Source organism: Ixodes scapularis, unplaced genomic scaffold, assembly GCF_016920785.2.
Source record: "Ixodes scapularis isolate PalLabHiFi unplaced genomic scaffold, ASM1692078v2 PGA_scaffold13__105_contigs__length_92229423, whole genome shotgun sequence".
Lineage (NCBI taxonomy): Eukaryota > Metazoa > Arthropoda > Arachnida > Ixodida > Ixodidae > Ixodes > Ixodes scapularis.
The window spans coordinates 86,621,616-86,649,614 of NW_024609839.1; the positions used below are offsets into that span (position 1 = coordinate 86,621,616).

General features: G+C 47.6%; 1 protein-coding gene across 1 annotated transcript; it reads left to right on the top strand.

Moving 5' to 3' along the window:
* Positions 1-469: 469 nt before the first annotated feature.
* LOC8029885 (FH2 domain-containing protein 1-like) lies at positions 470-27,955 on the top strand. Its single transcript, XM_040501303.1, has 14 exons — positions 470-536; positions 5,345-5,655; positions 9,233-9,466; positions 10,734-10,901; positions 14,808-15,059; positions 20,034-20,221; positions 21,089-21,189; positions 21,245-21,315; positions 21,886-21,993; positions 23,281-23,475; positions 24,914-25,078; positions 26,261-26,409; positions 26,832-27,009; positions 27,935-27,955. The coding sequence occupies exons 1-14, from the start codon at positions 470-472 to the stop codon at positions 27,953-27,955; spliced, it is 2,208 nt and encodes a 735-aa protein (XP_040357237.1).
* Positions 27,956-27,999: the final 44 nt, after the last annotated feature.

The following is a 27,999-nucleotide window of genomic DNA, read 5'->3' on the forward strand; positions in this document are numbered from 1 at the left end:
TGCCAGTTCATTCTTTCAAATGCATGTGACCCTTGGGAGGCTCCGGGGGGGGGGGGGGGGGGGGGGTCTGCGCGCTCTGCTTTTAAATTATCTACTGGCCTCTTCATCGCGCATTCCTTGTGCGGTTTCTTTGTCGCCCTGTGATTGACGTCCTCTTCCCCGCGTTCCACTGCGCCACGGACGTATCTCGGAACACTCGCTCGCCATATCGTCTCTATACTCTCCAAATGGTTTCGTGGCCAAGACGGCTCCTCGTCTGTGCCGCTCGTGCCTCGGCCCGTTCGCGTGTCTCGTTCGGGCGGGCGGCGGCAGCGGCCGGCGGCGGAAGCGGCCGCTCGCTCTACCCCTCGGGCCGCGGGCGTGGGCGGGGCAGGGCGACCTGGCGCGCGCTGGACGTCCTTGGCTGCGCCCACGTGGCCGGCTGGTGGGCAGCCGCGTCCCTCGGGCCACTGCCAGTGGGAACGGCGCCATGGAGCTGCGGGGGGGCCTCGACTACGTGCTCCAGCACCCGGAGCACACGCGGACCCTGGCCGCAGGTGAGAACCCCCACTCCTTCGCCTCTCCTGCCGCGGCTGATACGTGCTCACGCGCCCGATATCCTCGTGAGTGTCTTCTATGAGACGCCCGACGCGCGTATAACATGCCCGTGGAGTGCAACGCGCCCTACCAGGTGGTCGCCGCGAGCCAAGAAAGCTGCGTGGCGCGCACCTCTTTCTTTAGTCATTCGCCGTGACTCATCGGTGTGCAATACCAACCGTGGCCCCCTGCCGGACGTTTACGGGGACGTGTGTGATAAGTAGACTGGTCGACCTCATTTGTGTCAGTGTATACTGAAGATGCCACCTGCATAGGTGGCGAAACGTCTGTACCTTTTGTTATTAATTTGTTATGTTAAGTCGGAGTAAACCTTTTCAATCATGAATTCACCCGGCTTTCGGAACATTTTTGCATATACAGCGAGTAAGACTTGCCCCCGAGTAAGACTGTGTAAGACTTGCTCCCGAGAAAGGGTTACTAATGTAACATGCCCCCCCCCCCCTAACTTGTAACACGTGACTAATAACTATACTCTGTCTCACGAGAGTGTGATGTAAAGACAAAGGCACACGCGTGAAAGCATAGCTCGGCAGAATGCGTCTGGTTGTACGAGAATTCGTGAATAGAAGGCGCTTCGCAAAGTCACGTCCTCGTGCTTGTCAGCATTGTCAGCACTGCAGATGTTTGGGAGATGTAGTGTAGTAACATGTTCATAGTAGCTAGTAACTCTAGTAACAAGTAACATGTACTTACATAGTCACTAGTAACATCTAACACGCAGTGCATAGCAACTAGTTACATGTACACTGCACGAAACTGCTAACGCGAACATGACTTCCGTGCTTTTTTTTTTGTTTGTTAAGTTTAGTTTGAAAGGGTGTTGGCGAGCACAAAAATGTACAGTTCAGTTTATATTACCCAAACTGAATACTTTCCAACACAATAATGGTTCTAATGACAGTTCTTTAATGCAAAAAAAAAAAAATAAAAATAAACTGGCGATAGTTTGTTCGTGTTAGCACTGTAGCGGAGAGCACATAGTATTTAGGTACCATACGTAATATGTTACTATAGAGTTGCCCAGGGTACTTTGCCCACTTGCTTCCTCTCCCCGCTGCTCCACTTCGGTGTCTTTAATACCGCGCGAAAGTAGGTAACTATATTTAATTTCATTTATTTTTTTTCGGGGTCCGAAGGCATTAATTAAGGAAGCGAGTTTTCACACAAAAATATATCGAGCAAAGCAAGAGCAGAAACAATGGCTAAAGAACAACAACTAAATAGAATAGCAATCGCAATTTTAAAATTAGCAGAAGCAGTTACTGAAACTACGGGCGCGAGAAGGCGATTCCAATCTATTGAGTTTGTGGAAGAAGAGTGGCGTTAAATGAAGTGTACAATAAGGGATGCCTACCCTGAACTGGTGATTTGTTCCTGATGATAGGAAAGATGGTTTTAACAACAATGTTTGGCGAAGTGTGGGATTAGAGTGATAAATCTTGTGAAAATGACGTGAACGAGATGAGCAGAACGTAAGGGCGCAAATTAGCTGGTGTGTATTAAACATTTTAGTGAAAAACCCGAGACTGAGATATATTGACAGACGACGACAAGGAAGAGAAGGAAAACGTTCTCCTTCTTTTCCTTTTCGTCGTCTGTCCATACCTCAGTCTCGGGTTGAGTGAGTGAAAAAACGTTTATTGACCCCGGAGTATGGAGGAGTCAACTTTTCACTAAAATAATTAAACAAGTTTTTTTCTTTCTTTTTTTTTTTTACGAAAAGATAGGTTAGGTAAAGAAAGAAATGCTTTCATAAAGGTGTCACTGACTGTTCGTTCATAGTTTGAATGAATGAAACGAGAGGAGCGGCTCTGAATGGCCTAAACAGAACATGCAAGGGTGATACCGGGTGTCTTATAGACAGAGGCTGCAAAGTTTTGTGTCAAAGAAGCTTTAGAGACGCAGGAGTTAAAAAGTTTTTTAGATAGCCTAGTAATTGATAGATACTCTAGGAGAGGTTATTGGCTAGATCAACGCCCAGATATTTAGAGGAGGAAATATAAAGCAGAAATGAATTATTGATGCAGTAGAAAGCACAGGTGTTATTTTGACGAAACATTCTCATAGCTTTGCATTTATAGATGTTGTGTTTCGTGATCCAGTCTGCACACCAATCAGTGACATTATTAATACCAGTTTGAAGGACGGAGATGCCAGAATCGTTAAGAATTAGTTTATAAATAACACAATCGTCGACATAGAGGCATATGAAAAAGAAGACACGTGTAGGAAGGTCGCTAATATCAATAAGAAATAAGGGTCGGCTTAATACGGTACCTTGTGGGACACCGGAGCTAACGCGCGAAGTCGATAACAAATTGGGTGCGATTAGTTAAAAAACGATTTTATCCAAGCGAGTACTACATTATAATCTATGTTTAGGTTACGAAGTTTAGGAAGAAGAAGCACGTGAGGAACTTTTTCGAAAGCTTTAGAAAAATCTAGAAATGTGCAGTCAGTCCTGGGACCCCGCTCCAGAGTGGCGTGAAAGTTAGAAGTTGGGAATCACATGAGTGGAACTTACGGAATCCGTGCTGTGCAGAGGTGAAAAAAATAGTTTAAATCTAAAAATTTAATAAGATCATTATAAACTACATGCTCAAAGATTTTGCACGGAATGCTATAGTTAAGAAAATAGGACGAAAATTTAAAGGATTATGTTTATCACCGCCTTTGTGCAGAGGAATCACCTTCTCCACCCTCCAGTCCCGTGGTAGTATATATGTTTGTGAAGTGACCGGGTAAATAGCTTGGATAGAATGATGCTGGAATAAATTTTAGTACTCTTCAAAAACTTCGCATTAATATTATCGATGCCTGCGGTAGTTGAGGATTTAAGGCTTCCAATAATGTTCGCAACACCCTTCACAGTTCACAATAACTTTACACAATTGCAGAAAATCACATACTTGAAGAACTGAATAGTTCGAGCTAGCGGGCATTGAAAAAGAACTAGAAAACACATAATTTAATATAGAATGGCACGCGTCATCTGGTACATCGACTCCGTCACTATCCCTGAGCGTTACAACTGCGCTGGTAGTGGTATTAATAACTTTACATAATCTACGGGGATTATTTATCAGCATGGAGGGTAATGTACATTTGCAAAAAGTAGCTTTCGCCTCTTCGACTGCTTTTTTATACCAATCGGCAACAATATGATATGCTGCTCAGCGTTGATCGTCGTCCGACTGCTTAGCAACACGACACAAGTTGGACTTAAGCCCGACACGTGTTGACTTGAGTCACCCCCGGTCAATCTGGCCATTCCCGGCGTCGAAGGCGTCGTTGTGGGAGGAACGAGGGCGACCGCGTGGCTCTGCGGTGTGCTCTTTCTTTGCGGGAGCGCTGGGGGGATCGGTGGCCAAGTGGGCTGGCGCACACCAGCTCGGAGCACGTGGAGCAGAACCCAAGGGATTCTGGGCTCAATCCCCGCCCCTGCCCGTTTCAGTCTGGATGAGAATAGCACTGGCGTGCGGTCGTGTATCACTACTGCGTGATGTACGTTAAAGACTCCAGGCTAGCGGTTGTACTGCACTGGCTAAACTTCTACATCTACAGCTGGGAGACAAGTCGCCCGTTGAGGCAGACCACGTTCTAGGCTGTATAAACAGACACACACCCAAAATATTTGCGCGAGCGCTTGTGTACGAAGAGTCTATAGGTTATGGAACTTTCCTCTCAGGTTCTTGACAAAGGAGAGTCTCGACATCTTTGACACGCGTCCCGAAGTATGCTATAAACCATGTATCGGTAGTCGTATAAACTACCATGTTACAGCGTGAGGATAGTTTCACATCAACAAGGTCGAGTCCCAAGATCTACATCGTGTCCTGCGGAAGGTAGTGCTTATTATATTAGTCTGTGACACCACTCCTACCTGCCGCATTTCTCAAAACCTACTTCTTTTCGTATATTACCAAAATGAAACTGCCTCTATTCATCTAACATACCTTTTTTTTTTGTTTTGTATATTGCACGAAGCTCCAACAAATTGAGCAATCCTTTCATTTGCGAAATTGGCAGTGGGGGAGCCTGTCTGAAGTTTCCGATGTTTTTCTTTTTCAGTCTAACCTTGACAATCTTTCTCGCTGGTTGGGTACATAGGTTGCTGCTGATTACGGGTTGAATGGCGCAGTAGATACTAGGTAATAATGCGCCAAGTGAAGGTGGGCGGGCACACAGAAAATTAAATCTAATGTAAACGATCATAAATGCAGTAGGGTATCAGTTCAAAGTGACGACTGCCTTTTCTAGCCCATCAAAACACTGCGCTCGAATCTGTGTCCTCGCATAAATACCGCGAAGCATTCATAGCGCAAACCGCGGGATGCAGTCACCCATAGCCACCTCTACACTCACAAAGCCTGGCAGTTCGACGACGGAGCCATTGAGTGCCCGGTCGCAGATTTGGGGCGCGAGGATCTGGTAGCACAGAGAACCGAAGAGACATTTCTCGGGGAACCTGGACGTCAGCGCACAGCTTTTGCAGCGGCGAGGACCCGAAACACACTTTCCCGCTCGGTAGAAGTGTGTCTCTGCGTCTCGCCGCAGCGGGGCGCCAGTCACGTGGTTGTCCTCTCATCCGTTGTCAGCCGCTCCACATTTTCCATTTCGGCGACCGCTTCTCGTGGCGATCTTCCAGGCTTTATCAGTATATCGGAGGCTATCAGTAAGCACATCAGTTGAAGACGCGTTCCAGTGTTGACGCACGCATCTTGTGCCGTCCCTCCCTCGCACGTAGCCCTAGCGTCGGGCGACGCGTCGGTGCGCCAGCAGGTCTGGCAGCTCCTGGCGTCGCTTTGTACCCACGGCGAGGGCGAGGGTCTGCGCCGGGCGCTGTCCACGCTGGAGCAGCTGGCCGCACTGCAGGGACAGCGGGGCAGGCTGGCGCCCCTGGCACACGCCCTGGCCCAGCCGGCGGCGCCGCAGGCCGCGCTGCTCACGCTCGCCAACTGCGCGCTCAGCTCCCGAGACAGGGCCCGGCTCCGTGCAGAGCTCCGGGCCAGGGGCGTCAAGGTGCCCCCTGCACTGGGATCCTCGCCGGCCCCCACGGTGAGTGACCCGGGGCCTGTTTCTTTACCGGCCATGGCCAACTCTTTCGGACATTCCGTGGAATGAAAAGTTTTCGATGAAACATCAAAATTCTAATTGATTTTCGCTTTATGGTAGTCGGTCCTCAAAAACAAAACGACCTTTGACCAAAAAAAAAAAAAAAAATCAGAAATCGACTAATTTGTAAATTTGGCCCATAGAATTCAATGCAAAGCAATTTGTAGCACACAGCATGAAAGAGCCATTCCGGTCGCGCACCAGTCACCTAGTTGTGTTTGCAGACTTCTGTTTGTCCTTTGTCCCTCTTGTTCCCCTTCTCCAGGGATTATTTTCGTCATTCTTGTCCAGCTCGCTTGCACCTTTGAATTTAATTGCCTTATACTCATGACCTTAAAATGCAAGCCTTTCACCCTTGTTTGTGTTAACCTGGTGGCAGCTGATAAAACCTGTTTGCTCTTCTGACGTCTAACCTTTGATTAGCTCTGTTTGTGGAGAGCTCCACTAGAAAGGGAGAGGTCCCTGGTTCGATACCTGGAGCAGGCAGATTTTTTCGGTCGCGAACAAGTCACCTAGCTTTGTTTGGAGATTGGTGTTTGTCCTTCGTCTTCTTGTTCCCTTTCTCCAGAGAATATTTTCGTCATTCTTGTTCAGCTCGCTTGCACCTTTGTATTTAATTGCATTATAATTGTAGAGCTGTGGAATAAAAAAAAAAAAACTATGCGAGTCCCAAAAGTTTATTTACTGCTTACTGATATTTCACGACAGTCATCTAGAATACTCCCGGGGAACATTGCGATTTACGATAAGAAGGACATTCAAAGTCCCTCTTTCCTTATCGTAAATTAGAAACCAACTCTCTCAACCATCCACAACATTGCGATGTTTGTTGTTGTTCAGTTGAAATTATCATTTTCGTGCATTGGTCGAGGCGTTGATGTCAAAGAAAGTTGGAGATGAAACAGAGGCCCCTCTGAGTTTCCCAATTTCTGTCGCTGGAGGCTCGGCCCAGCGGACGTGAGTTAAGCCCCTGGATAAAATTCGGGCTTGGGGTCCCGGCATCGGGGCTTTTCTGCAGGGTGGTTTACGTGCAAAAGCAATAAAGTACATCTAGAAAATCAAAAGCGACGAATAACTTCGCACTAACACTAGATCAGCACCTACCTGTGCACGTAGACGGCCAAAAGAAAGTGAAAGACAATTAATTAGGGCGGTTTGCAATAAATAAGCTTAATTTTATTCTATCTGCTCTGCAAAAGTATAGTTTTTCTCCAGCGTTCAAAACACAATATTGGCAGGCTCGGTTTTATCGACCAATAAAATCAACTCAATAAAAAAATAAAAGAAAGACCTTTTAGCGTCCGCGTTCTTTGACTATCAAACGCGTTTTTAATCGCTCGTAAATGAGTGCCGATTTATTGGCATGCATATAAATTTCCCGGATTATCAATATAGGGTCATCGAGATGTTGGCGGTCCTTGAACAAGCCCTACGTTCTTCTCAACTGTTATCCTTGCTTAGATTCGTCGCTTGTCCTTACACACCTGCTGTGGATCATAGGACTGCGCCCTCAGTACTGGGAAGATAAGCATCGCTCACTGATCAGAAAAAAAAAACCAACATAACTAAAGCAATTGCACTTTTATTCTTTCTACAAGTTACCTACTATGTACGACGACCCAAGCAACAAAGGCTATTAATTATACTCTCCGCCGTTCGGCTGGGACTCGGATTCATTCACGCGCTTCGAGCGGGAAGCGATATCCAAGGTTGAATGGAAGCTGATGGCTGTTCCCCGTGAAGTTCTTATAATGTACGCTGGAGGTTCAACTGGCGCTAGTGGACCTTTGTTGCAACTTGCAGCAGACAGCAACCAGTCGAAAATTGACATCCGGCAATGCATTTCTATGAGAAAAAGTGTGTGCATTTTCTCCCCGCACTTGATTATAAGAGCAAATATAACGAATAATTTCTGTGTACTACGTAGCTTGGAACATTTCTCAGTCACGCAGTCGAAATAATTGGTCAGTTACGACGTTTTGTTTTAAATTCGTGGCATTAAACACGGTGCAAAAACAGATTCATGCGTGCATCTATGCGCTCTGTCGGACACTGTTAGCGCGAATACGGATATACGCGCCCAAAGAATGATGGACGCCTCTAAAACCGAAAGAGACGGCAAGAACTGGGCGATAACACTGGATCAGTAACTCCCTGATGACGTAGACGTTCAAAATAAATTGAAAGTCACGTAATGTAGTCCAAATTTGCAATAAATAGGTACTGCTTTTTCTTTTCTGCTCATAAATATGTGTGAAAATGCTTGATCTGCATTCAGAACATCACTCGCACGCCCGGAATCTTTGAGGGTAGGGAGACTGCAGGGAGCAAGTGCCCGCTAAAAGCTCTCCGGCATAGGAAATAATGTAAAGAAACACCTTTCATAACGCACATACGTTATACTTTGAATTTTGAATGTTTATGACCGCTTGTTAAGATCCACGATGGGTTCATTATCTTATAGTGACAGGACGGGCGTATTAGAAATATATAAGAGTCACCGGAATGCTGGCAAACGTTGAACACACTCTACATTCCTTTCGATTGTTATTTTACTTAGAATTGTTGCTCGTGTTTACACAACTGCTATGTAAGAGAGGTTTGGGCCTTCAACATTACGAAGTTCAACATCGTTCACTGGCGAAGAAAAATACTGTAATTAAAACGATTAGATTTTTACAATCTTAATCAAGGTACAGTCTCCGGCGATATGAAAGACCCACTGGGAGCGCGTGGCCGAGGCGGTGGCTGGCGGGAGCGCTGCGAGCGCTCCGGGCAGTTCTGTTCTGCTTTGAGGGGAGGACGCTCACTCGGGGCTCAGCTAAAGCGCGCGCTTATCAGTTTGTGCTGAGCCCCGAGTGAGCGTCCTCCCCTCGAAGCAGAATGGAATTGCCCGGAGCGCTTGTAGCGCCCCCGCCAGCCACTGCCTCGGGCACGCGCTCCGAGTGGGTCTTTCATATCGCCGGAGACTGTACATACTATTCGCTACGACCCAAATAACCCAAGTGTTTCGTGTTATTTTGTGGCGAAGAGACAAAATGCACGAGGGTTTTCCCATAAGAATGCACAGGAGTACCGCAAAAGTAGACTGGTTGTTGTCTGCTTCAATTTGCTTTCCAGAAGTTGCTAGACAATAGTGCCGGTTGAACCTCTAGTGTACATTACAAAAACTCTACGCTGTAACCATTAAAACGAGCGGTAGTTTGCGCCACCTAGTCTGCAATATGGCGGTCACCAGTGGCTGACGAGGCTAGGAAGTTGGGGAAGTTGGTGATTCATATGGATTAAAAAGCGCAACAAGACGCGGACACAGAAGAAACTGTGTCCGTCGTCTGCGTCTTCTTCTGTGTCCGTCGTCTTGTTGTGGTTTTTAATCATTATGAATTATTACCCAGTGTTACCTGGATATATGCTAGTGGCTATACCCTTTATAACGGGCGGTAACTTGCGCCACCTGGCCCAAAATATGGCCATCGCCAGTGTTGCCTGGCGAACTTTTGAAAATGGTCTCTTCCGCCAGACCCCCGCCCCCACCAAGGACTCCCCTTTGGCCTCGAGCCCTGCCCTGCACCGGCAAGCCCTGGCGACGCTGGCGTCCCTGGCGGCCGGGGGTCCGAACCGGGAGGCCCAGCTGCTCCGGCTCCTCGAGCGGCTGCCCACGCTCGCCGACGACGCCTGGGAGAAACTCGGAGCGGCGGAGCCGACCACGCGCTGCGACTGCACCCGCCAGCAGGCCGCCGCCAAGGAGACGAGGGCCAGTACACCATTTTTGCGGCGATGACCGTCATTAGGGAGTTTTAAAGTCACTGTCACACTCTTCATACATCACACACAAAGCACGGTGTTCGTGGCAAAAATGATAAAAGAAAAACTTGCGAAATAGTCGTTGGTGACTTCAACAAATTCCCTGAGTTCACTCTTCTGCAGAGCACAGTGGTAGCCAATGACGGCGAGTAATTAAAGTATCCCAGCGAATAAGGGATACGATCAGATCTGAGACAGCGGTGTACGAGGGGACAACGAGCAAGTGAAATGTCATGCTCGTACTGTTCCTGCCCTGTCGCACTTTCTTTCTGGTCTATCGTAATATCACCGAGAGGTAGCGCACCTACAATCGAAAGCAAATCGGTTGAAGATAAGAAGTGGGCTAATTTTCAGTGTGAGATCAAGAAAAGAAAAAAAAGAAGCGATTTTCAGATTTTGTGACCTGCGAAACTTGCAATTGCAGGGAGAGGTGATGAACCAAAGACGAGTGACGTTTCCGAGTCAGTAATGTTCGCTTATCTCCCGTCGTGGCTAGGTAACACCATTTTTGCTGAGGTCACTATTGGCCAGGGCCCTGCAATAACTTGAAGTGGGCTATCTTGCTGTGTTTCAGAAAACAAAATAGCGAATAGTTGCAAAAGTAGGGGGGGGGGGGGGGCTATCTCTCGGGGTTGGGGCATCTCTAGGAATATTAAGATAATCGTGTCCTGAGCATCGCATTCGCTGGGATCCTCCTATTCTTCGCCGTGACTGGCTGTCCTTGTGCGCTGCAGGAAACTAAAGTCCCAGCCTTTTTTTTTTAAATATGATCAGTTTCACTTAAACTTCGACCCTATAGCAAGTCGACGCAGTGATTCAATCGAGCCAATCAACCAGCGCTAAAAATGTCGTCACAGCGCTCATCGTCGTGATGAGTTTGCGATCACGCACAATAAATGCACCACGATCCTGCGTTTTTTTTTTTTTTTTTGCATGATTCGTTTAGCTGGTTTTAGGTTACCCACCCAGCAGACGAGCGCCGTCTAACCTTTAAAGATCGCCCAGGCTCCCAGCTACCAGCGGCGCACGAGAAGACAACCCGAATGTTAGATTCGTGCAGGGCTCCCGATTTTTCATGCTCGTCCATTCTTTTCTTCCTTCCTATCAGATAGGAGTGCAGTCGGACTTCGCTGGAAGGGAGTATAAAGCGTACGACTCGGATCGTGTTGTCTCGTCAAAGCTCGCCCGACGACGTTGTCCCGGTGCACCCCGCGCAGGCCTCCCCGTCCTCGTGTCCGGCGCCCCCGGCAGCAGGACCCCCTCCGCCGCCGCCTCCCCCACCGCCCCAGGCCCGCCAGGACGAGCTGCTCGAGCTGCTGGCCGCCTCGCCCGCGCCCCGGGTCAAGATGCGCTCCCTCAACTGGACCAAGATACCCGCGCACAAGGTACCCTTCTCGGGGATCTCGTTCCGACCCGTTCCTCTCTCGGCCGGACACCAGGGGAACTATTCTGGACACTTGGTGTCGCAGAGAAAGCCGGCGGCTCTGATTGGCCGGCGCCAAGGTCAATTGTGGCGTTGGCCAATCGCAGTCACCAGATTTCTCGCCGACGTCTTCGCCATGTGTTCATCTTAAAGCGATGCTGAACCGAAATTTGGATTTCACGAAATAAGGTAGCAGGAGTGTTCAACGTGGCGCCACAAACCCGCACTTAACTTAACTCGCCCGCGAGAGGGGTTTTGAGTTCACGTGCTCGGCTCCCTGTGGACAAGAATCGAAAGATGCCTATGAGGAGTATTCACTGGCGGCCATATCTGTGTGCGCGACTGCTGAGCGTGTACCGACGGCGAGCTTTCACGGTTCTTTTGCAACATGCGTTCCGTATACATCAAGATTGCCGATCTTATCAACGAATTACTAATGTTAGCTCACTCTGAGCGTGCGCTCTAAACATCGCCCTGAAATATGGCATCCAGTGAATATCCCCTACACGTTTCCACTGTTTACAACAATCGCAGTACACACGTTCTAAATCACAGTCCAGCCAGCGCTCGCTCGCGATTGCGGCCAGCCAGAAAATGCGCGTGCATTACACATAAACACAGCAATAAACGCGCACTCATGCGCTTTTATGGAAAGGTGTATAGATTGGTTTTGCGTGAGGATTTCCACGATGAAATCTGACGGGGTTGGATTGGGCAGCAAAAAATTAAGGGCATAACCACAATAAGAAAATAGAGTCAAGAAAAAATTTGAACTATTGCACGAATCCCTCAAATTCTAGTGCCTTCCAATCGACAAAGAAAAATGATTTCCTGTTTTGCCTTAACTTATCTACGTCAAAATGTATCATGGCGGACGTTTCACACGCAAAAAACAAACAAACAGGATATATGCTTACCGGCAAATATCAGCCATAGTTCCTTGTGCGCTTCAAATAATAAAATTCGACTTTTTGTGCAGAAAAGGGGTCGAAAAGGCTCGAAACGTAAGATAAATTAACCGAATTCGCGTACTTACATGATCAGGATGTAAAGTTGTTTTGGCCTTGAGAAACGCCGCGTTTGGCGACAACCAAAGAAAGCGGGAGACAAGAAAAACCGGCACGCAAACTGTTTAATGGAGGCATGGTTCAGATATCTAAGTTCGTTCGTGACCGACTCCATTACGACGGCTTGTGACTGTCTGGCGGGAGAGAACTTCTATCGGGTAGAACAATTCCCGTCTGCATATAACGAGATTGACGTTTTTTGAAGTGATTGCCTGATCAAATCTACGCACCTTTTATGAGAAATGCTCGCAGGGTATTCACGGGCGGCCATAGCTCTGTGCGTATCTGCTCAGCGCGTGCCGATGGCGAGCTTCCTCGGTGCTTTGGCAACGTCCATACCACACCATTATAATTGCCGGTCTTGGACCTATGCGTGGGAGCTCGTTCTGAGCATGCCCAGTGAACAGTGCACTCAAATATAGACCTTTCCAATGTTTACAAATCCACAGCTCAGCGTGCGATCCCCGCAGCTCAGCACGCGCGTGTGCGTCGCTTCGGAAAGCGAGCAAATCACGCGCGATACGCACGAACACTGAAGATGAAACCGGCCAGCAGCCCTTTTCTGGAAAGGTCTATAGCGTCCACTGATCAAAGCATATATCAAATCATAATCACCGTCACTTTCATCTCGTACATTATACAATCGCATAATCACCAGCACTAGACGCAGCACCGTGGGCCTCCATGGTACGGGCTGTTGCCATTCTGAGGAGCCGTGGCTCTCCTGAGCCAATAAACATTATTATAAATATTCTCTGGAACAAATTACAGCGAATGGGAGTGAGAGGATCAATGCTTGCTTGGTTTTCTTGTTGCCTAGAAGGCCGCCAGAATAGAGTTAGGATTGAGGGCGTGTGTACTCTTCTTCAAATCACACAACTTCTGGTGTCCCTCAGGGCTCGGTTCTGGCACCCCTATTGTTCACATCTTTTGTCAATGATGTACGGTCATGCCTGTCCTACTCACCCGTTATTCTGTTTGCGGATGACACGAAGATATTTGGAGAAATCCAGTCGCAGGAGGACTACCCCGAGCTGCAGGGAGATATAGACAGAATTGGAAACTGGTGCTTGGTCAATATTATAGTGCTCCACAGAACAAAAACGAAAGTTGTCACCTACAGTTGCAAAACGGGACAGATTAGATTCCCTTACGAAAATGATTCCGAGAGAATTGCGCGTACTGAAACAATTCGAGATCTGGGTGTTTACTTCGACTCACATCTAAATTTTCGCTCTCATATGTAGAGGCAACATTTGTTACTGCTATAAGAACGCTAGGAGTGATCAGCCGTATAACGAGTGAATTCTTGCAGTTTTCTGCATTTATCACAAAGTTTAAAAGTTTTTGCCGATCCCGCTTGGAATACGCTCGAACGGGTTGCCGAGATCAAATGAAGCTTAACTTGACCGCGTTCATAAGAAATTCACCTACATTGTTAACAACCGCTACTTGCAAAACGAGCCATACAGTAGCTACTACAACATCGAATCTTTGTATCACTGCAGGCTCTCTGCTGCCATTTTATTTCTCTTCAAATGTTTCCACGGCAAAATTGATTCTCCTGAGATTTTATCATCTCTTTCGTTTCGTGTGCCCCACTACAGCACTGTGTCTGAAATACACTGACTTCGCCTGAAACTGAAATACACTGACTTCGCCGAAAAACTAGACATATTCAACGACAGCATTTCAGGTCTTCGCGCGTCATTAAGGTGGTGATTTTGATTTTTTTTTTGCCACGGTTGTTCCTGGATCGGGTTGATTAATATACCTCTATGGACTGATTGGATGTGTTTCCATCTGCATTAATGTTTGTCTTCATTTATTTTGTCTTATTATCTTCGTGTCGCTTTGTTTGCCTCTTTACGCATTGATTTCCCTCTCTTGTTTAATCTTTGTCTCAGTGTCTTCCTCGTGTTTCAACAAAAAGGCTACTGGCTGTTCTTGAACACGCAATAAACATTATTATTATTACCCCTTATAAAAAGCCAGAATTACTCCGAACTTACGGTGAAATAATGATCTGTAAAGCATACGCATATAAGAAGTGTTCCAGAAATATATACGTGATAGATGCCGCCAGTGCGCCATCTCGTGGTAAAAGGTGACCAGCAGTCGTAATGCTATCGGCCACAGACAAACGCAAATGTGTGAACCAGTCTCTATAAGTATCGACATTCCAACAAGCACCGGCTGCGTGACGCTGCAGGATTCCGGAACCAAATGAGCCACGCACAGCAGCAGAACAAACTGAAAGATGTTAATTTTTGCTTCAAAGAAATATGCTTCGTCATTGTTACGAAAAGTGAACGGCGCCGCAACAACGGAGGACCAGACGGCGGGGTACACAGACGGAGCGTTCCGTCTGCGCACTTTGTCTGCTTGCCCTTCGTTTTCTTTTTTTTTTTTTTTTCAGCACTGTTTACGTTTTTTGTAACCATAGTCAATTTACTCGGTCAACTTTCCATCTTGCTTCGTCGTTCTTGTTGCTGTACTTCTTTTCAGCTTCTTTTCAGCTTCGGTCCGACCGCGGCCGATGTTATGAGCCGAAGGGCCAATCAAACAGCGCAAAAAGCGCAGCGTCATGGCGTGCTCTATGCGCTTGATAGGACTAGCTGGCGAAGGAGCGCGCACAGAGAGAGACGGCGAATAGCGGCTGGTCCTATCAACTGCGGAGAGCACGCCATGACGTGTGCCTCTTTCGCTGTTAGTTTGGCCCTTCTGCTCATAACATCGGCCACGCTCGGACCGAAGCTGAAACGAAGTATAGTGACGAGCTCCATGAAAACGCGTGCCAGGTGCTGTCCGGCCCGAACCTGTGGCGCCGCGTGGCGCAGAGCCAGTCGCGTCCCCCGGAGCTGGACTTCGGCCACCTGGAGGGTCTCTTCTGCCAGCCGCCAGAGGGCACCTGGCCCCGGACGGCGGTGTCCAGAACGGGAGACCCTCCCGGCAGGACTGAGGCCGGCGAAGTCCGCCTGCTCGACGCCCAGAGGAGTCTCCACCTGGGCATCTTCCTCAAGCAGCTCCGGGGACAGGTGAGCGAAGGCTTTGCTCGGAACGTCTCCCGAGCGCTGCCACGTGACGCCGTCAAGTACATGCAAGAAACGGTCTGCAGACATGTTGGAAGAATGTAGAAAGCAGACATGCTGCGAATATGCTTGAGGCGTAATTCTGCCATCATGTCTGCAGCTTTTGTATGATGTACTTATGTACAGGCAGTCGGACTGCGGCTTGGTCCACAGTCTCTTGTTAAATGTCTACAGGGTGTCACAAAAGAAAATTTACACGGTTTTTTTCGCCGGAAAAACAAACTAGGCATCGCTGAACGCTGATTCTCCGCCCAAAGGTAGAGCTAGAGGTCACAACCAGATGCCAAAGTTTCAGCTCGACCCGTTAACTTAATCAAAAGTTATAAGTGATTTTCTGAAAATTGCAATGGGAAAATGGAGCTCATTTTTGCCCGTTTTCGGTTTCTGGTGCCATAGAGTCCCATGTGTTTGAAAACTCCGTCGGCCGCCATTTTCCCATTGAAGAAATTTTCAGGAAATCACTTATAACTTTTGATTAAGTTATCGGATCGGGCTGAAACCTTGGCATCTGGTTGTGACCTCTAGCTCTACCTTTGGGCGGAGAATGAGCGTTCGGCGATGCCCAGTTCATTTTTGCGGTAAAAAAGACCGTGTAAATTTTCTTTTGTGACACCCTGTACATTACCATTGGCCATCAAAGACTAGAACGCTCTATCCGAAAAACATGTTTTTTTCCATATTGAAACGCGAACACATTTGCAGCTGCTACTACTCTCTTCTTTTCTAACCCCCTATGTAGATTTCTCTGTTTCAGTGATTTAGCGTTTGTTCAAGTTGTGTTGATTCTTATTTTGTATATAAGAACGCTCACCCCTCGCGTTAGACTGCCCCTTTGTGTCTTCGAGGAAAGTAAATCATGCTGCTGCTGCTGATGACGATGATGATGACGACGACGACGATGATGCTGATGGTGCTGCTGCTGCTTCTGCTGCTGATAATTATGATGATGATTATGGTGATGATAAAGGTGCTCTGCTTGAGTGTTCGTCGTGTCGTCCGGAACCGTATGTAGTCACTGACAATATAAGGACGGCAGGGCGTTTTCTGTTGATGCCCGGGCTTCGGTACGCGTCTGTTGCCTTTGGCCATACTTTGGCTGTGCTTGGGCTTTCGAAGCTCACGGGGCGCCCAAGATCTATCTAGGCCTAGACCTAGAATCTTGCACGGAATGTGAACGGGTGGAAATTAAAGCGAGGCGCGGCTTTAATTATCTTATCGATACGTATCATTTTCCGCTTCTTTCGGACCAAACAGTCCTTATCGAGCATTTTGAGACGAATAGGAAACTATTTAATTTTGACATGTATCGTGTTCAGATATAGGGACATCTTAATTTACCAGGTGTAGATTTGGCGCTTCAAAATGTGCACAGCAACGGTGCTACGTCTAACGAGGCATCTTGATTAATATCTTCATAAACTTCTGTGGTCTTGAACAGAATGATACGTTTAAAAATATCGCAGGAAATCTCCATGATCTGGCTTTTTCGAATATACCGTTTGTAAACTTAAGTCTTACTTTCATTACCCTCGTAAAAATTGATGTTTTTCACCCTCCTTTTATTGTCGAGTTCTATCTTCCTTTTTTAAGACGCGAGAATTAATTTATGTATAAAATCTGATTGTTGCTTTCCGAAAGTTGATTACGTAAGTGTATATAAATTTATCGAAAATCTTGACTGGGGCAATGTTCTATAGCTATGTCGGATGTTGATCGCGTTAGCGAGCGCTTACCTAAGTTGTTTAAGATGCTATCGATAACTTTGTAGCAAAACTCCCAAACAAACCATCAATATATCCTGAGGGGTTAAAAAAAACAAAAAAAAATTGACTAAATACCTACGCAAAAAAAAACAAAAAACTTTTTTACAAAATATTTTAAAATACCGGTTCTACTTATTGGTACACACACTTTAGCATATCTTGTGCCCGAGCAAAAAAAAAAAATGTTTAAGCGTAATAAACGATGTCATCTTGATAGTGTAGAATATAGCTTGAAACATTGATTCGAACTTTTCTGGAAGTTTTTAAAACACTAATCCCGCGAAGCAAGTCGGGGTATTTATTTGCGTGATGATGTAGCGAACATCCCTATTTATCATTCATCGCCTGATGAGGTTTCAAATATTTCCACACACTATTTAAGTAAATGTTGCTCTAGCTACCGCCAGTCGATCCAACCTGGTGACGATAAGATAAGCTGTAATGACTGCTTGCATTGTGAGAGTAGATAAGGTCGAAATCGCGGCAGCGATTAGAAAATTGAAATCGAAGCTTTCGAGCGGTGTCGATGGTATACCGTGTTTTATTAATAAAGGATGCAGTGAATTGTTTATTCCCATTTAAAACACACTTTTAATATTTCGTTTAATGCTGGCGTTTTCCCATCACTCTGGAAGAAATCGGTTATAGTTCCGATTTTCAAGAGTGGTGATACCTTGGTTGTTACGAATTATCGACCTGTAGTAAAGTGGTAATTTGGGCTAGTTAGTACATCACTAAGATTAAATAGCGCACAAAACGTCGGCGGAAGAGAAAAGGACAGTAAAACAAAGGGTCGCTGACTCCCAAGTGCCCTCTTCTCTACCTCCGACGTTTTGTGCGCTGTTTAATTTGATTAATAATTGACCTGTTTTGTTGCTTTGTGGGTTTTCTAAGGTCTTTAAGATAGTTGTACATGCCCGGTTGATACTTTATTTCCGTGAAAAATTAGCACCTTTGTAGCATGGTCTCCTGACTGGGCGGTCTGTTAAGACTAAATTATGTACTTCTTGTTTTGTTTTTGCGCTCCAGTTGTTACAAAGAGGAGGCAAGTTGATTCATTCTACTTCGGCATGCCCAAAGCTTTTGACAAGGTCATTCATATGATACTCTTGCATAAATTGTTTTATACGGTATATTTTCAGAGTGATGGTTCGAGAGTTACCTGTTATCGAACTCTGTTCGAGTTGCTGACAGTTATTCACAAAGTTATTTATCAACGTGTGGTTTTATAAATTACACGGTGTCTTGTTTTCAAAGTTCTCAGTTGTTATTTTTTGCTGATGTTATAGCGGTGTTTAGAATTATTCAATCTACTGCAAAGTGTGATAACCTACAACGTGATGTATCTTCAATTTTGCAGTGTTGTGGACATAATATTTTATTGCTTAATCCTGCAAAAGCAAAACTGTTCTCTTTGTGTTGACGTCATGTGCCTTTCGACTTTACCTATTATCTTGTAATCTTGCCCATTCAACATTAATTTTATGTGAAAGATCTTGGAGTGTTCATTGATAGTGCCTTGTCTTTTAGAAATTATATATCTTTTGTAGTATGAAGTTCAATGGGAATGTTAGGAATGTTATCACGCTTGACGCATAATTTCAGAAATTATCATTGCTTGTTACATCTTTTCAAAACCTTGATTAGGTCTCGATTGAAACTTGAGTCAGTATTGTAAAACTCAATATCTAAAACCCAAGCCATGACCATCGAACATGCTCAGAAAAGAATGATTCGTATTGTTTATAATAGATATTTGGAAATACGCTTTTATTATGATTACGAATTTGGACTGGGATAATTTTCGCTGACATTTTTGTCTGACAGAAGAACTATTCATGATGTTTTTTTGTTTTGTTTTTGTTTTTACATAAAGTTGTAACTGTTGACATTGACTCGCCGCCATTGCTTAGCAAAGTGAATGTTCATGTTAACTTCCGTCGTACCAGATATCCTGTATGCTTTTGGCTTTCGTTCACCGTGTTGTACTTCACCGATTACTCGGATTCAGACATTATATAACAGCATCGCTCCTCCTCACCTAGATCTCCGTTCATATATTTCATTGTACCACCATCAATTGAATAACTTTGTAATCTACTCATAACTTTGTGTTTTATTTTGTGATTATGTTATGATAACAGGCGTTGCTTTTTGTTATTATATAGAGGACCAGAGAGAAGACCGCCGCAGTTGCTTTTGGGCACTGGAAATAAGGACTTATTATTTTATATTTATGTTATTATTAAGTGGGGGCGCTCACGCTAGAAATGAGACAACTGAGAATTCTTAGACGCTGTAGATGAAAAATGTATTCAGTGCGGTACGGCCGTTCAGCCTGGTTTCTTATCACGCAGTAGTGATACACGACCGCACGCCGACACGATTCTCATCTAAAGCCCCTTGATAAAGGCGTTTTTCAGAAGTACCGCCAACCACTGTTGTGGAAACGCTTGAGACACGTGCCACGATCGGGTGCTCCGCTGCCATTCGCTTCCAAGGGCCGCTCATTTCAGTGCTGCGCCGCCATTTGCTTCCAAGGGCCATTCGAAAGACGGGCCTCGTGCACTGGCGCATTTTGCGCTATCTTACAAGACACACGCAAACATATCGAAGGGCTTTATTCTCATCCAGACTGAAACGCCGCCAAGGGTGAGAATTGAACAGGACAACTGGGTTCTGTAGCGCAAGCTTTCGCTCCACGTGCTCCGAGCTGCGTTCTGTTAACACACTACGACAGTGATGCATATATCTTGCATGTGACGTCATCGCAGAGAAAAACATATTCGCTTATACGAACCGTAGGCTGCAATAGGTACGCACTCAGCAGCAAGGCCACCACACTGGCCGTTCATGTGACGTCAGTTCAAGCTTGCAATGACGTCACGTCAGCGGCCATTTTGGTGGCCACGCTTTTGAGTGGGTGCATTTTGATATCGTACCATGGAACCTGGTGTTCTCAGCAAGAGCAACTAGGAATGACACCTGCACAACTTGATGACGTCACGTGCAAGCCATGTATTGAGTAGGAGAGTGTAGTAAACAAGAAAGGAGGCTGTGTGCACGTGATTGGTTCTCTCTCGATTTGGTGCGCTACACTCGCAACCCATGGAATCACAGTCAGTAGGTCACGAGTACTGACCCCGGTCTCTCACACGTGCAGGGCGAAGAGCTGCTCGAGCTGCTCAGCCGTGGGAGTGGCGGTCAACTAAAGCTCGGTGCCGAGCGTGTGCGGTCCCTGTTGGCGCTGCTGCCGGCCTCCGAGGCCGCCTCGCAGCTTGAGAAGGCACTCGCGGACGCCGAGCCCGCGCTGCTCGCCCCACCGGAGGCCTTTCTTGCCAGGCTCCTCAGGCTGCCTAAGTGAGTACCGCATCTGACGGCAGTCTCGCAGGGACCAGGGCCCTTTCGCGGACGTCGGCAGCCGAAACGAAAATCGCCTAGCTTAGGCATTTAGTCGAATTAAACGAAGGTGCGATAAAACTAATACGCAGTTCCTACACCTACCATTTCAAAACGTCTGTAAGTACACGGCGTGGATACTCTTTTATTGAAAGCGCTGGAAAGAGGCGCCTTTGGCAATTAACGTTTCCGCGATTATCCGGTCAAATTAGAGGCTTTTTGCAGCGTTTATAACTTATTTTTTGACCAGTTCCCCAGGTGATTGGCTAAAGGAACGATTAGCGAGAGTTTTGTTTAGAGATTTTTTAATACTTCTGTAAAACGACCGATCCCCTTTATATCACAGCAGAAGGACCTCGCTAAGCCACCCCGTGATTTTTGTAGAATTTCATTGTCCGACATTTTGACATCAACAGGCTCGGAAAGCCTGTCGAAATGGAACAACCGCAAGTCTTTTGGGGGACAAGAAATGGCTTTTCTTGGTAAACATTAAAAGAACGCACAGGGGGCATGCGCTCCCTGTGTGTGTAGGAAGACTCAACACGAGATCTTCCTAGATTTGCCTGCAATGACTATCAAGACTGTTTCAAACTTTTGCGTTTGAATGTGACCGGCTGCGTTCAGAACTCTTGCGTTCTCTACGTCGCAAACCCCGGCTGTCATAGATATCATCGTGTGGTAAGCAGTCACTAGCCTTCGTAACTCAGCTGGTCATACTCAAACGTAAATGTCCGAATTAGGCTTTAGACGACGCTTGCCTGCCTTCAGTCTTTCAGCACCCGAGTGAGAGCGACGTTGACATTCGGAACGCGATATCCTCGCGCGCAGCTACCGTCTCCGAATCGAGAGCTTGCTGCTGCAAGAGGAGCTTCCCAGCGTGGTGGCTTCCCTCGAGTCTTCGATGACCTGCCTCCGCAAGGCGGCTAGAGGTGAGCCCCGAGGCCGCATGCCGGCCAGGGCACGTCAAGCTCTCTGTCTGCGCAGAAATCCAGGAGTGCGACGCGCTTCACCAGATCCTCTTCCTCATCCTTGTGGCCGGCAACTTCCTCAACTCGGTACGCCCCTCGAACGAGCTCGAAGAAAGTACTTTGGCGGAGCAAGACCGTAGTTTGAATCCAGACAAAGACTGCGCGCTGCATCTCCGGGTTTTAAGCCGTGCTTCGGCATGTTCTTATAGAGTAAGACGAATTCCTCCGGACAACGACAGGGTAGACGGGAAAAAGGATAACAGGCAAAAATAGTTGGTCAGTCATTTACTCAACAAAATTCCTTAAGTTAGCCGGGCTCACCAGCGGGAAGATACGAACACATATAATTAAAAACCAGCTTATCTTATTTATGTTTTTGTGGTTCGAATACACGTTTGTCTTGGAGTTCTGCGGTATGCTTCTGCAACGAACATTCAAAGACCGTTTGTCAAAACAAGCGTTGAACATAGAGGCTACGATGAAAAGTGCCGAGACATAAGAGATACAGTAGAGCGGCGTGAGTATTACCTCAATCGTTCGTGTAAGCGCAGAAAGTAGAACAGGTGTTGCAAGAACATTGTTGAGATTAGCTGCACCCCACGAGTTCTTTCAGCTCTCATTGTGGACACGGCTGATGAGGTGCCTGTGATCGCGCAGGGTGGATACGCGGGCAACGCGGCGGGCTTCCGGGTCATGTCACTGCTCAAGGTGATTGAGCTGCGCTCTAACCGGCCGGGAGTGAGCCTCCTCCACTACGTGGCACAGGTGAGAACAACGACCGTTTTGGCGTTCCTGCAACGCGCAGACCACCGGCACTACGATGTAGCGCTCCACTCTGTTGCGGCCGGCGTCCATAGGTCTGTTGAAGAACTTGCAGCACCCCCCGTGCAGTTGAAAAGAATTCTGGGAAAAATATGTATACACCAACACGCTGTCACAACGAAGCTCGAATTTGCCCACACCAGGGGTTCTAAGCTGGACGCTCTGCTAGAAAGTCGGCGGGATTTCTGATCACCGCGATTGGCTAGGGCCAAGGTCAAACGCGGCACTGGGCCAATCACGGTGGTCAGGTTTCTCGCCGACATTCTGGCCTAGTGTTCAGCTTAGGGCCCTGCTCGCGCACAAAAACCAGATTCTCGTGAGATGAAGCGTTCGCGCATGTCCAGTGCCGACAGTAGTGCCGCCGCAGTGGCGTGATGTTAAAGATTTTAAGTTGCGAGCGTGCGAGGGCAGAGCGCGCTGCCTGCTCTACCCACCCTATCTCTCTCTCTCTCTCGCTCTCTTCAATGTCACGTGGAACGTAGCTCAGAAGGACGCCATGAACATAGTTCATGGCTTCCTTCCTAAGCTACATTTTAGATTTGTGCAAGTGCGTCGCCCTATATACGTGCGTCGATCACTTGAGGATGCTGTGGTGCGATCAGAGAACTCATGTATTAGCAAAACACAAGAAATCAACCACATTCTGCGTTATAGTCGCCCATCTTAGGCCTTTCCTCAAATTCGATGAAGTTGCGACAGCGTGTGACGAGATTTCTTTATGGGAACATAACGTCAACGGTGGCACGAGACCTGACATCAAATGGCATCAGGTCACGTTTTTGTATACGCCCAGAGCCACGGTCAGACAGCTAATAGTTCATACAAACAACAGTTTACAGACATATTCGATGCGTATATTCCTAGCGTGTCCACAGATGTCAACATGTCTGCAGACCGTGTATTTTGCATGATGTGTGAGCAGAGGGACTACGCCTCAATGTGACCGTAACAAAAGGTACACCTCAGACTGTGTCTGCAGTCTGTATCTTGTATAGTGTTTTAGCGATGTGCCCGTGGCTTTCAGCTGTCGGTGATTACACACGGCTTGCACGTGACGTCATCACATCATGCTGGTGATCATTTGAACTTGTTCTTGCCGAGGAAAACAAATTCTACGGTGCGAATTATGCTGCAGAAGGTGCGCTCTAGGGTCTCTAGAATAGCCGCCCATGTGACGTCCGTGCGAGCCACGAATGGTGTATAGATCAGTCTGCGCCCCCTTGACTGCAGCAGGCGGACAGGGCGGGCCTGGTGTCGGGCCTGTCCCTGGCCACGCTGGAGCCCGCCTGCCGCGTGTCCGGCGACCAGGTGCGGGCCGAAGTGGGCGCCCTGGCCGACAGACTGGCCAGGCTTCGGGGAGACGCCGCGGCCGCCGCCGCCGACGACCAGGAGGCCTTCCTGGCGCGCACCGACGCCCTACTCGCGGTAAGTGTTCTCCAAACACCCGCACCCGTCCAGTGCAGTAAACTCTTTCCACTTTAGTATATGAAAGACTGGCGGCGAGAGAAGGAAGCTTTCATCTCCCCTCTTGCCTTCCGTGTACCACGAACCACACTGCACCGGTGCGATGCGGGCCCAGACGAATTGGCCATTAGTAGACCGTGTTTCCCCCTCCGCTAACCCTCCGGATAAGAAACCGTCACATCGCCTGCTTACCGATGGCCATGGCTGTAGAATTCCGGGTAGCGGAGGGGCTTAACGGAGGGGGAAGCACGGTCTACTAAAACTCCCTCTTATTGGGTAGGAAGGCTTCTCACTTTAAAAAAGCTTACTGGCACCAGCGGGACCCAGTTATACTCACGCGCAACGCCACTGACCTGGACAGTTTTGTTGTCCCCGCATAATTTCTAGGATGGAAGCGGACGTTTTCTATCAGTCTCTCCTTCGCAAAACTTAATGACGAAGATTTGGGGGATCGCATTGTTGAGGCTGTCAACAATGCGATCCCCAGGTTTTCGTCATCAAGTTTTGCGATCCCTGAGGTGTCTATATTTAAATGCGGCTAGTGCAGTGGGCACGAGCACTGCGCGAGCATTCAGTTTTGGCTCGTGAAAATCGATGCGTCGCGACATGCGCTCTTGCAGTGAATAGGGAGTATTCACTGGCGGCCATATCTTTGTGCTAGGCTGCTGAGCGCGTGGTGATAGCGAGCTTCCGCAGTTCTTTTGCAACGTGCATTCCGTACCATCAAGATTGCCTGTCTTAGCAGGCTATTTGTGTAAGTTCGTTCTGAGCATGCGCTCTATAGCCGAACAATAACGCCCTAAAGATCTTTTCTACAAGGGCGCAGCCATCTTGGATGTCGTCACTTCTGATATGCGTTAAAACATTGTTTTGATCTCTCCACACCGGTGGAAGGTGTTCACGAAGAATGCCTAATTGTCGCACAACCTTGTTTTGCCTCATCTAAATTTTCTCGCATATTCCAGGTTGAAATGTTTTATTATTTTCTTGACCCGGAAACCAGATGCGGAATTCACGTGACTTAGAACAAAAGGAAGCAAAAAACGTCCATAGCCGAACCATAACAATGTGGCTACAATAAAAATTGGCGGCATACAATTGGCTCCAGCTCACATGGATTCTCGCTCTAGTTGCGAGTTGAGGAGATGAACGGTGCTCGTTCTTCTCGAATTTTTTCTGCGACTGCCATTGTCTGGAGAAGAAAAGTAACGTGCGTTTCATAGGCTACAAATGCCAAAGAATAATTCTAAGCGGTATTTGCTGAAAGTAAAATACATTTTGCTTCTTCCCATTCCATGCATTACTTCCAATTGTTTCGTCGAGTCGGAGCTGTCGGAGCTGTGGGCTCGTGCGGATTTGCCGACTCATGCCAGAGACGTTCTTCCTCGTTGCTCCGCAGCTGGCTCAGCGGGAGCTGGAGCGTCTCCGGCGAAGCCTCAGGTCGCTGGACAAGGCGAGGGCCGACCTGGCAGACTTCTTCTGCGAGGACCTGGTGGGCTTCACGCTCGAAGAGTGCTTCCGCGTGCTGGCCACCTTCTGCAGGAGCTTCAAAGCGGCCGTCCAGGTAAGACGTTTCGCATCGGTGATGAGCTGTCCGGTATAAATTGTTTTTTTACATCCGGACATACGACAGACCAGTCCGTCGCGCAGTATGCATTCCCAAGCTCGGGAAGCAGACGATGAAGACTTGCGCTCGTCGGCAGTTACATGGGCATAACTAGAGTAAAAGTAAGACGCCAGTATCATTACGTAACGCAAAGAGGATACGGATGCATAGAAGTCAGGATAACGTCCACTTCGCTTGAATAAAACGTGTTTTCAGGAAAGCGTTGAAGACCTTGCGGCGGCGTCGCACACCATTGATGCCTTGCTGGCGAACGTCGGCGTGCGTCGCTACGAGGGGGGCGCCTGAAAACATGGTCGGAGAGGCTCATCTTTAAAAACAAATATCACCAACAGGTGTCCCCTTCTCCGTGGCCCGTCGCCTGGCTCTCCCTCCCGGTGTCTCCTGTTACATTCGCCATTTTAATGCGAAAGCATTAACTGCCCCGTGGAGCGAACCGACATCATTAGCTTTTGAAGCCTCGACAAACGGCAACCTTCCCCTGTCACAATAGAGCGAAGCGAAGCAAAGGACTTTATGCGGAAATAGCCAATATGGCTATTTCCGCATAAAGTGGAGATTTTGTAATTTTGTTAAAACAAACAAAAAAACGAGGCCTTTAAATTTTAATACAAGCAATTCAAATTATAAATTATAAGAAAACGAAGAGGAAAAAGTTTGTGACTAATACCGAACTCCAAGTTGACTGAAAAAAACAATAGGTATCTCATAAAGTGCCTTCTTCTTGGACCTCGTAGTTCAACTCAAAATGGCGTTTTTCAATGTTTGTATTTTACTGTAAGGCACGTTATTAAATAATCAGAAGCCCGCCTAAATGTGTGCGGTACGCAACCGTTTTTACAGAAAGTTTCTCTTAACTACACGGGTTTTATGCAAATTCCAGAAATTTGGAGCCTGATATCAGCAAAAATAAAATTGATTTTTTCACGAAAAAAGTACTTAGAATTTAAAAGTTTCTTTATCCAAATTATCTTTTTCGGAGATATCCAATACATTAAAAAATTGCCGCGTCTCCTTTGTCATTGTATATATGAACCTGCACATGAAGGCACCCTATGTTAGGCAGGCGCCACCGAAGACTCGGCTCCGAAATGGGCGTTGACGAGAAGGTCTGCGTTGCAGGACAACCAACGTCGTGCCGAGTCCCCGCTTCGGTGCCCCGCCGAAGTCCGGCTGCGCGACGAGCACGGCGGCACCACCAGCGCCAGTTCCCCGGACGCCAGCCCCTCGGGAAGCCTTCGGAGGAGCTTCCGCATCAGCAGACCTTCTTCGTCGGAAATAGGTAACGCTTGCTTTTTCGGCCTGGGAACGCGAACTGAATGTGTCCGAGATATTATAAAGCAGTCACAGGGTGTGGATGATCACTTTCAAGGCTTCGTAGTTCGTCCTTCGGCAGTCGGCTTACTACGCAGAATCATGACGTGAAGTCAAGATTCTCAGGGTTCGTAAATGAATTAAAAGAGGCGTTCCCTCGGAAAGTGTTTTGATCGTCATGCGTGTTGGTTGCAAACGAAAGCATCAAAAGACTTTCGTCGGAGACTGAGTGCAGCGGTCGCCAATCTCGCCTCGCAGAGTTGGGTGCCGAAGACGGCTTCAGCGGCAACGGCCTTCGTCGTAGTTTCCGGAGGTCTCTGGAGCTGGCCGCCGACGAGCCGTCGGGCAGTCCCCCGACCCGTCGCAGCTTCCGGGTGAGCCGGCCCTCGTCCTCGGAGCTGGGCAGCGAGGACCAGCTGATGGACTTCTTGCGCCAGTCAACGTCGGACCGGGAGGACTCCCTCGGGCGTCGGTCCCGCAGGGAAGCACGCAGGCGCGTCGCGGCGGAGACCTTCGACGACGGCTCCCGCGAGCGGGTGCCGTCAACGGACGCCAAGGTGACAGAGCCGCTTTTCGCCCCCTCTTTTCTACGCGATAGCGAGTTGGTCCACATCTGTCCTTCTCGCTATGGCCTGCGTCCGTTATGGCCTAGTCACACAAGAGTGACAAACAGCAACAACCGACAACAACAACCCTCAAGCCCGTGCAGTTTGTACAGGCGAAGGTATCCCTGACAGGCCTATTACCCCTGTGCTCGTGAAGTAAACACGAGTTATTGTAAGCCTGCCAGAGGTACCTGATGCACTTGATGAGGGTTGTCGTTGTCGATTGTTACTCAGCCGCTCTGGGGCTTTAAAGACTCATTTACACAGGGTCACTTGCTTACTGTTTCCGTACGTTACGTGGTGATTATGCATCACCAATGTATCCGTGTTTCGTATGTCGCGTGCAAAGCTACATCTTCCATTGGTTGCCACTCTTCATACGAGCACGGATGTCCAAGTGACTCTCAACGTAAGCAGGTGCAAAGGCTGGTTCACGCAGCCTCGTTTTTTTAACGTTACGTTACGTTACGAAAGCTTAAGCAAGAAGTCACCGCAACCTCTGTGCTTCATATTAAGCGTGGCTAGCAGTTCAAGGAGATAACTGGCACCCGACATTCGGGACAAACGGTGCCGTGGCGCAATAAAACGGGGCAGTGTGAATTGGCCTTAAGCTGGACGCTCGGCGATAAAATTGGCGATCTCGCCGACTTTCTCGCCAACTGTCCAACTTAGAGTGAGGCTAAGGCTTTAGGCGCGAAATACATGCAGGAAAAAACGAGTCATACGACGGATTTCAATGTAGCAAAGGTTGGCCATCTTTACAATGTGCCGTGCGACTCATCGGACGTTTCGTCGCGTATCTGTCCAGCGCTTTAGTTAATTTTTTGTCGCGACAATATAGACTGGCGCAATGTGCGTTTTTGTTACCATCTTTTAGGTTTGTCAACCGCCGTCTTAAATTGTTTTCTCTGAACAAACATGATAAGATGGTATCGCTTGGAG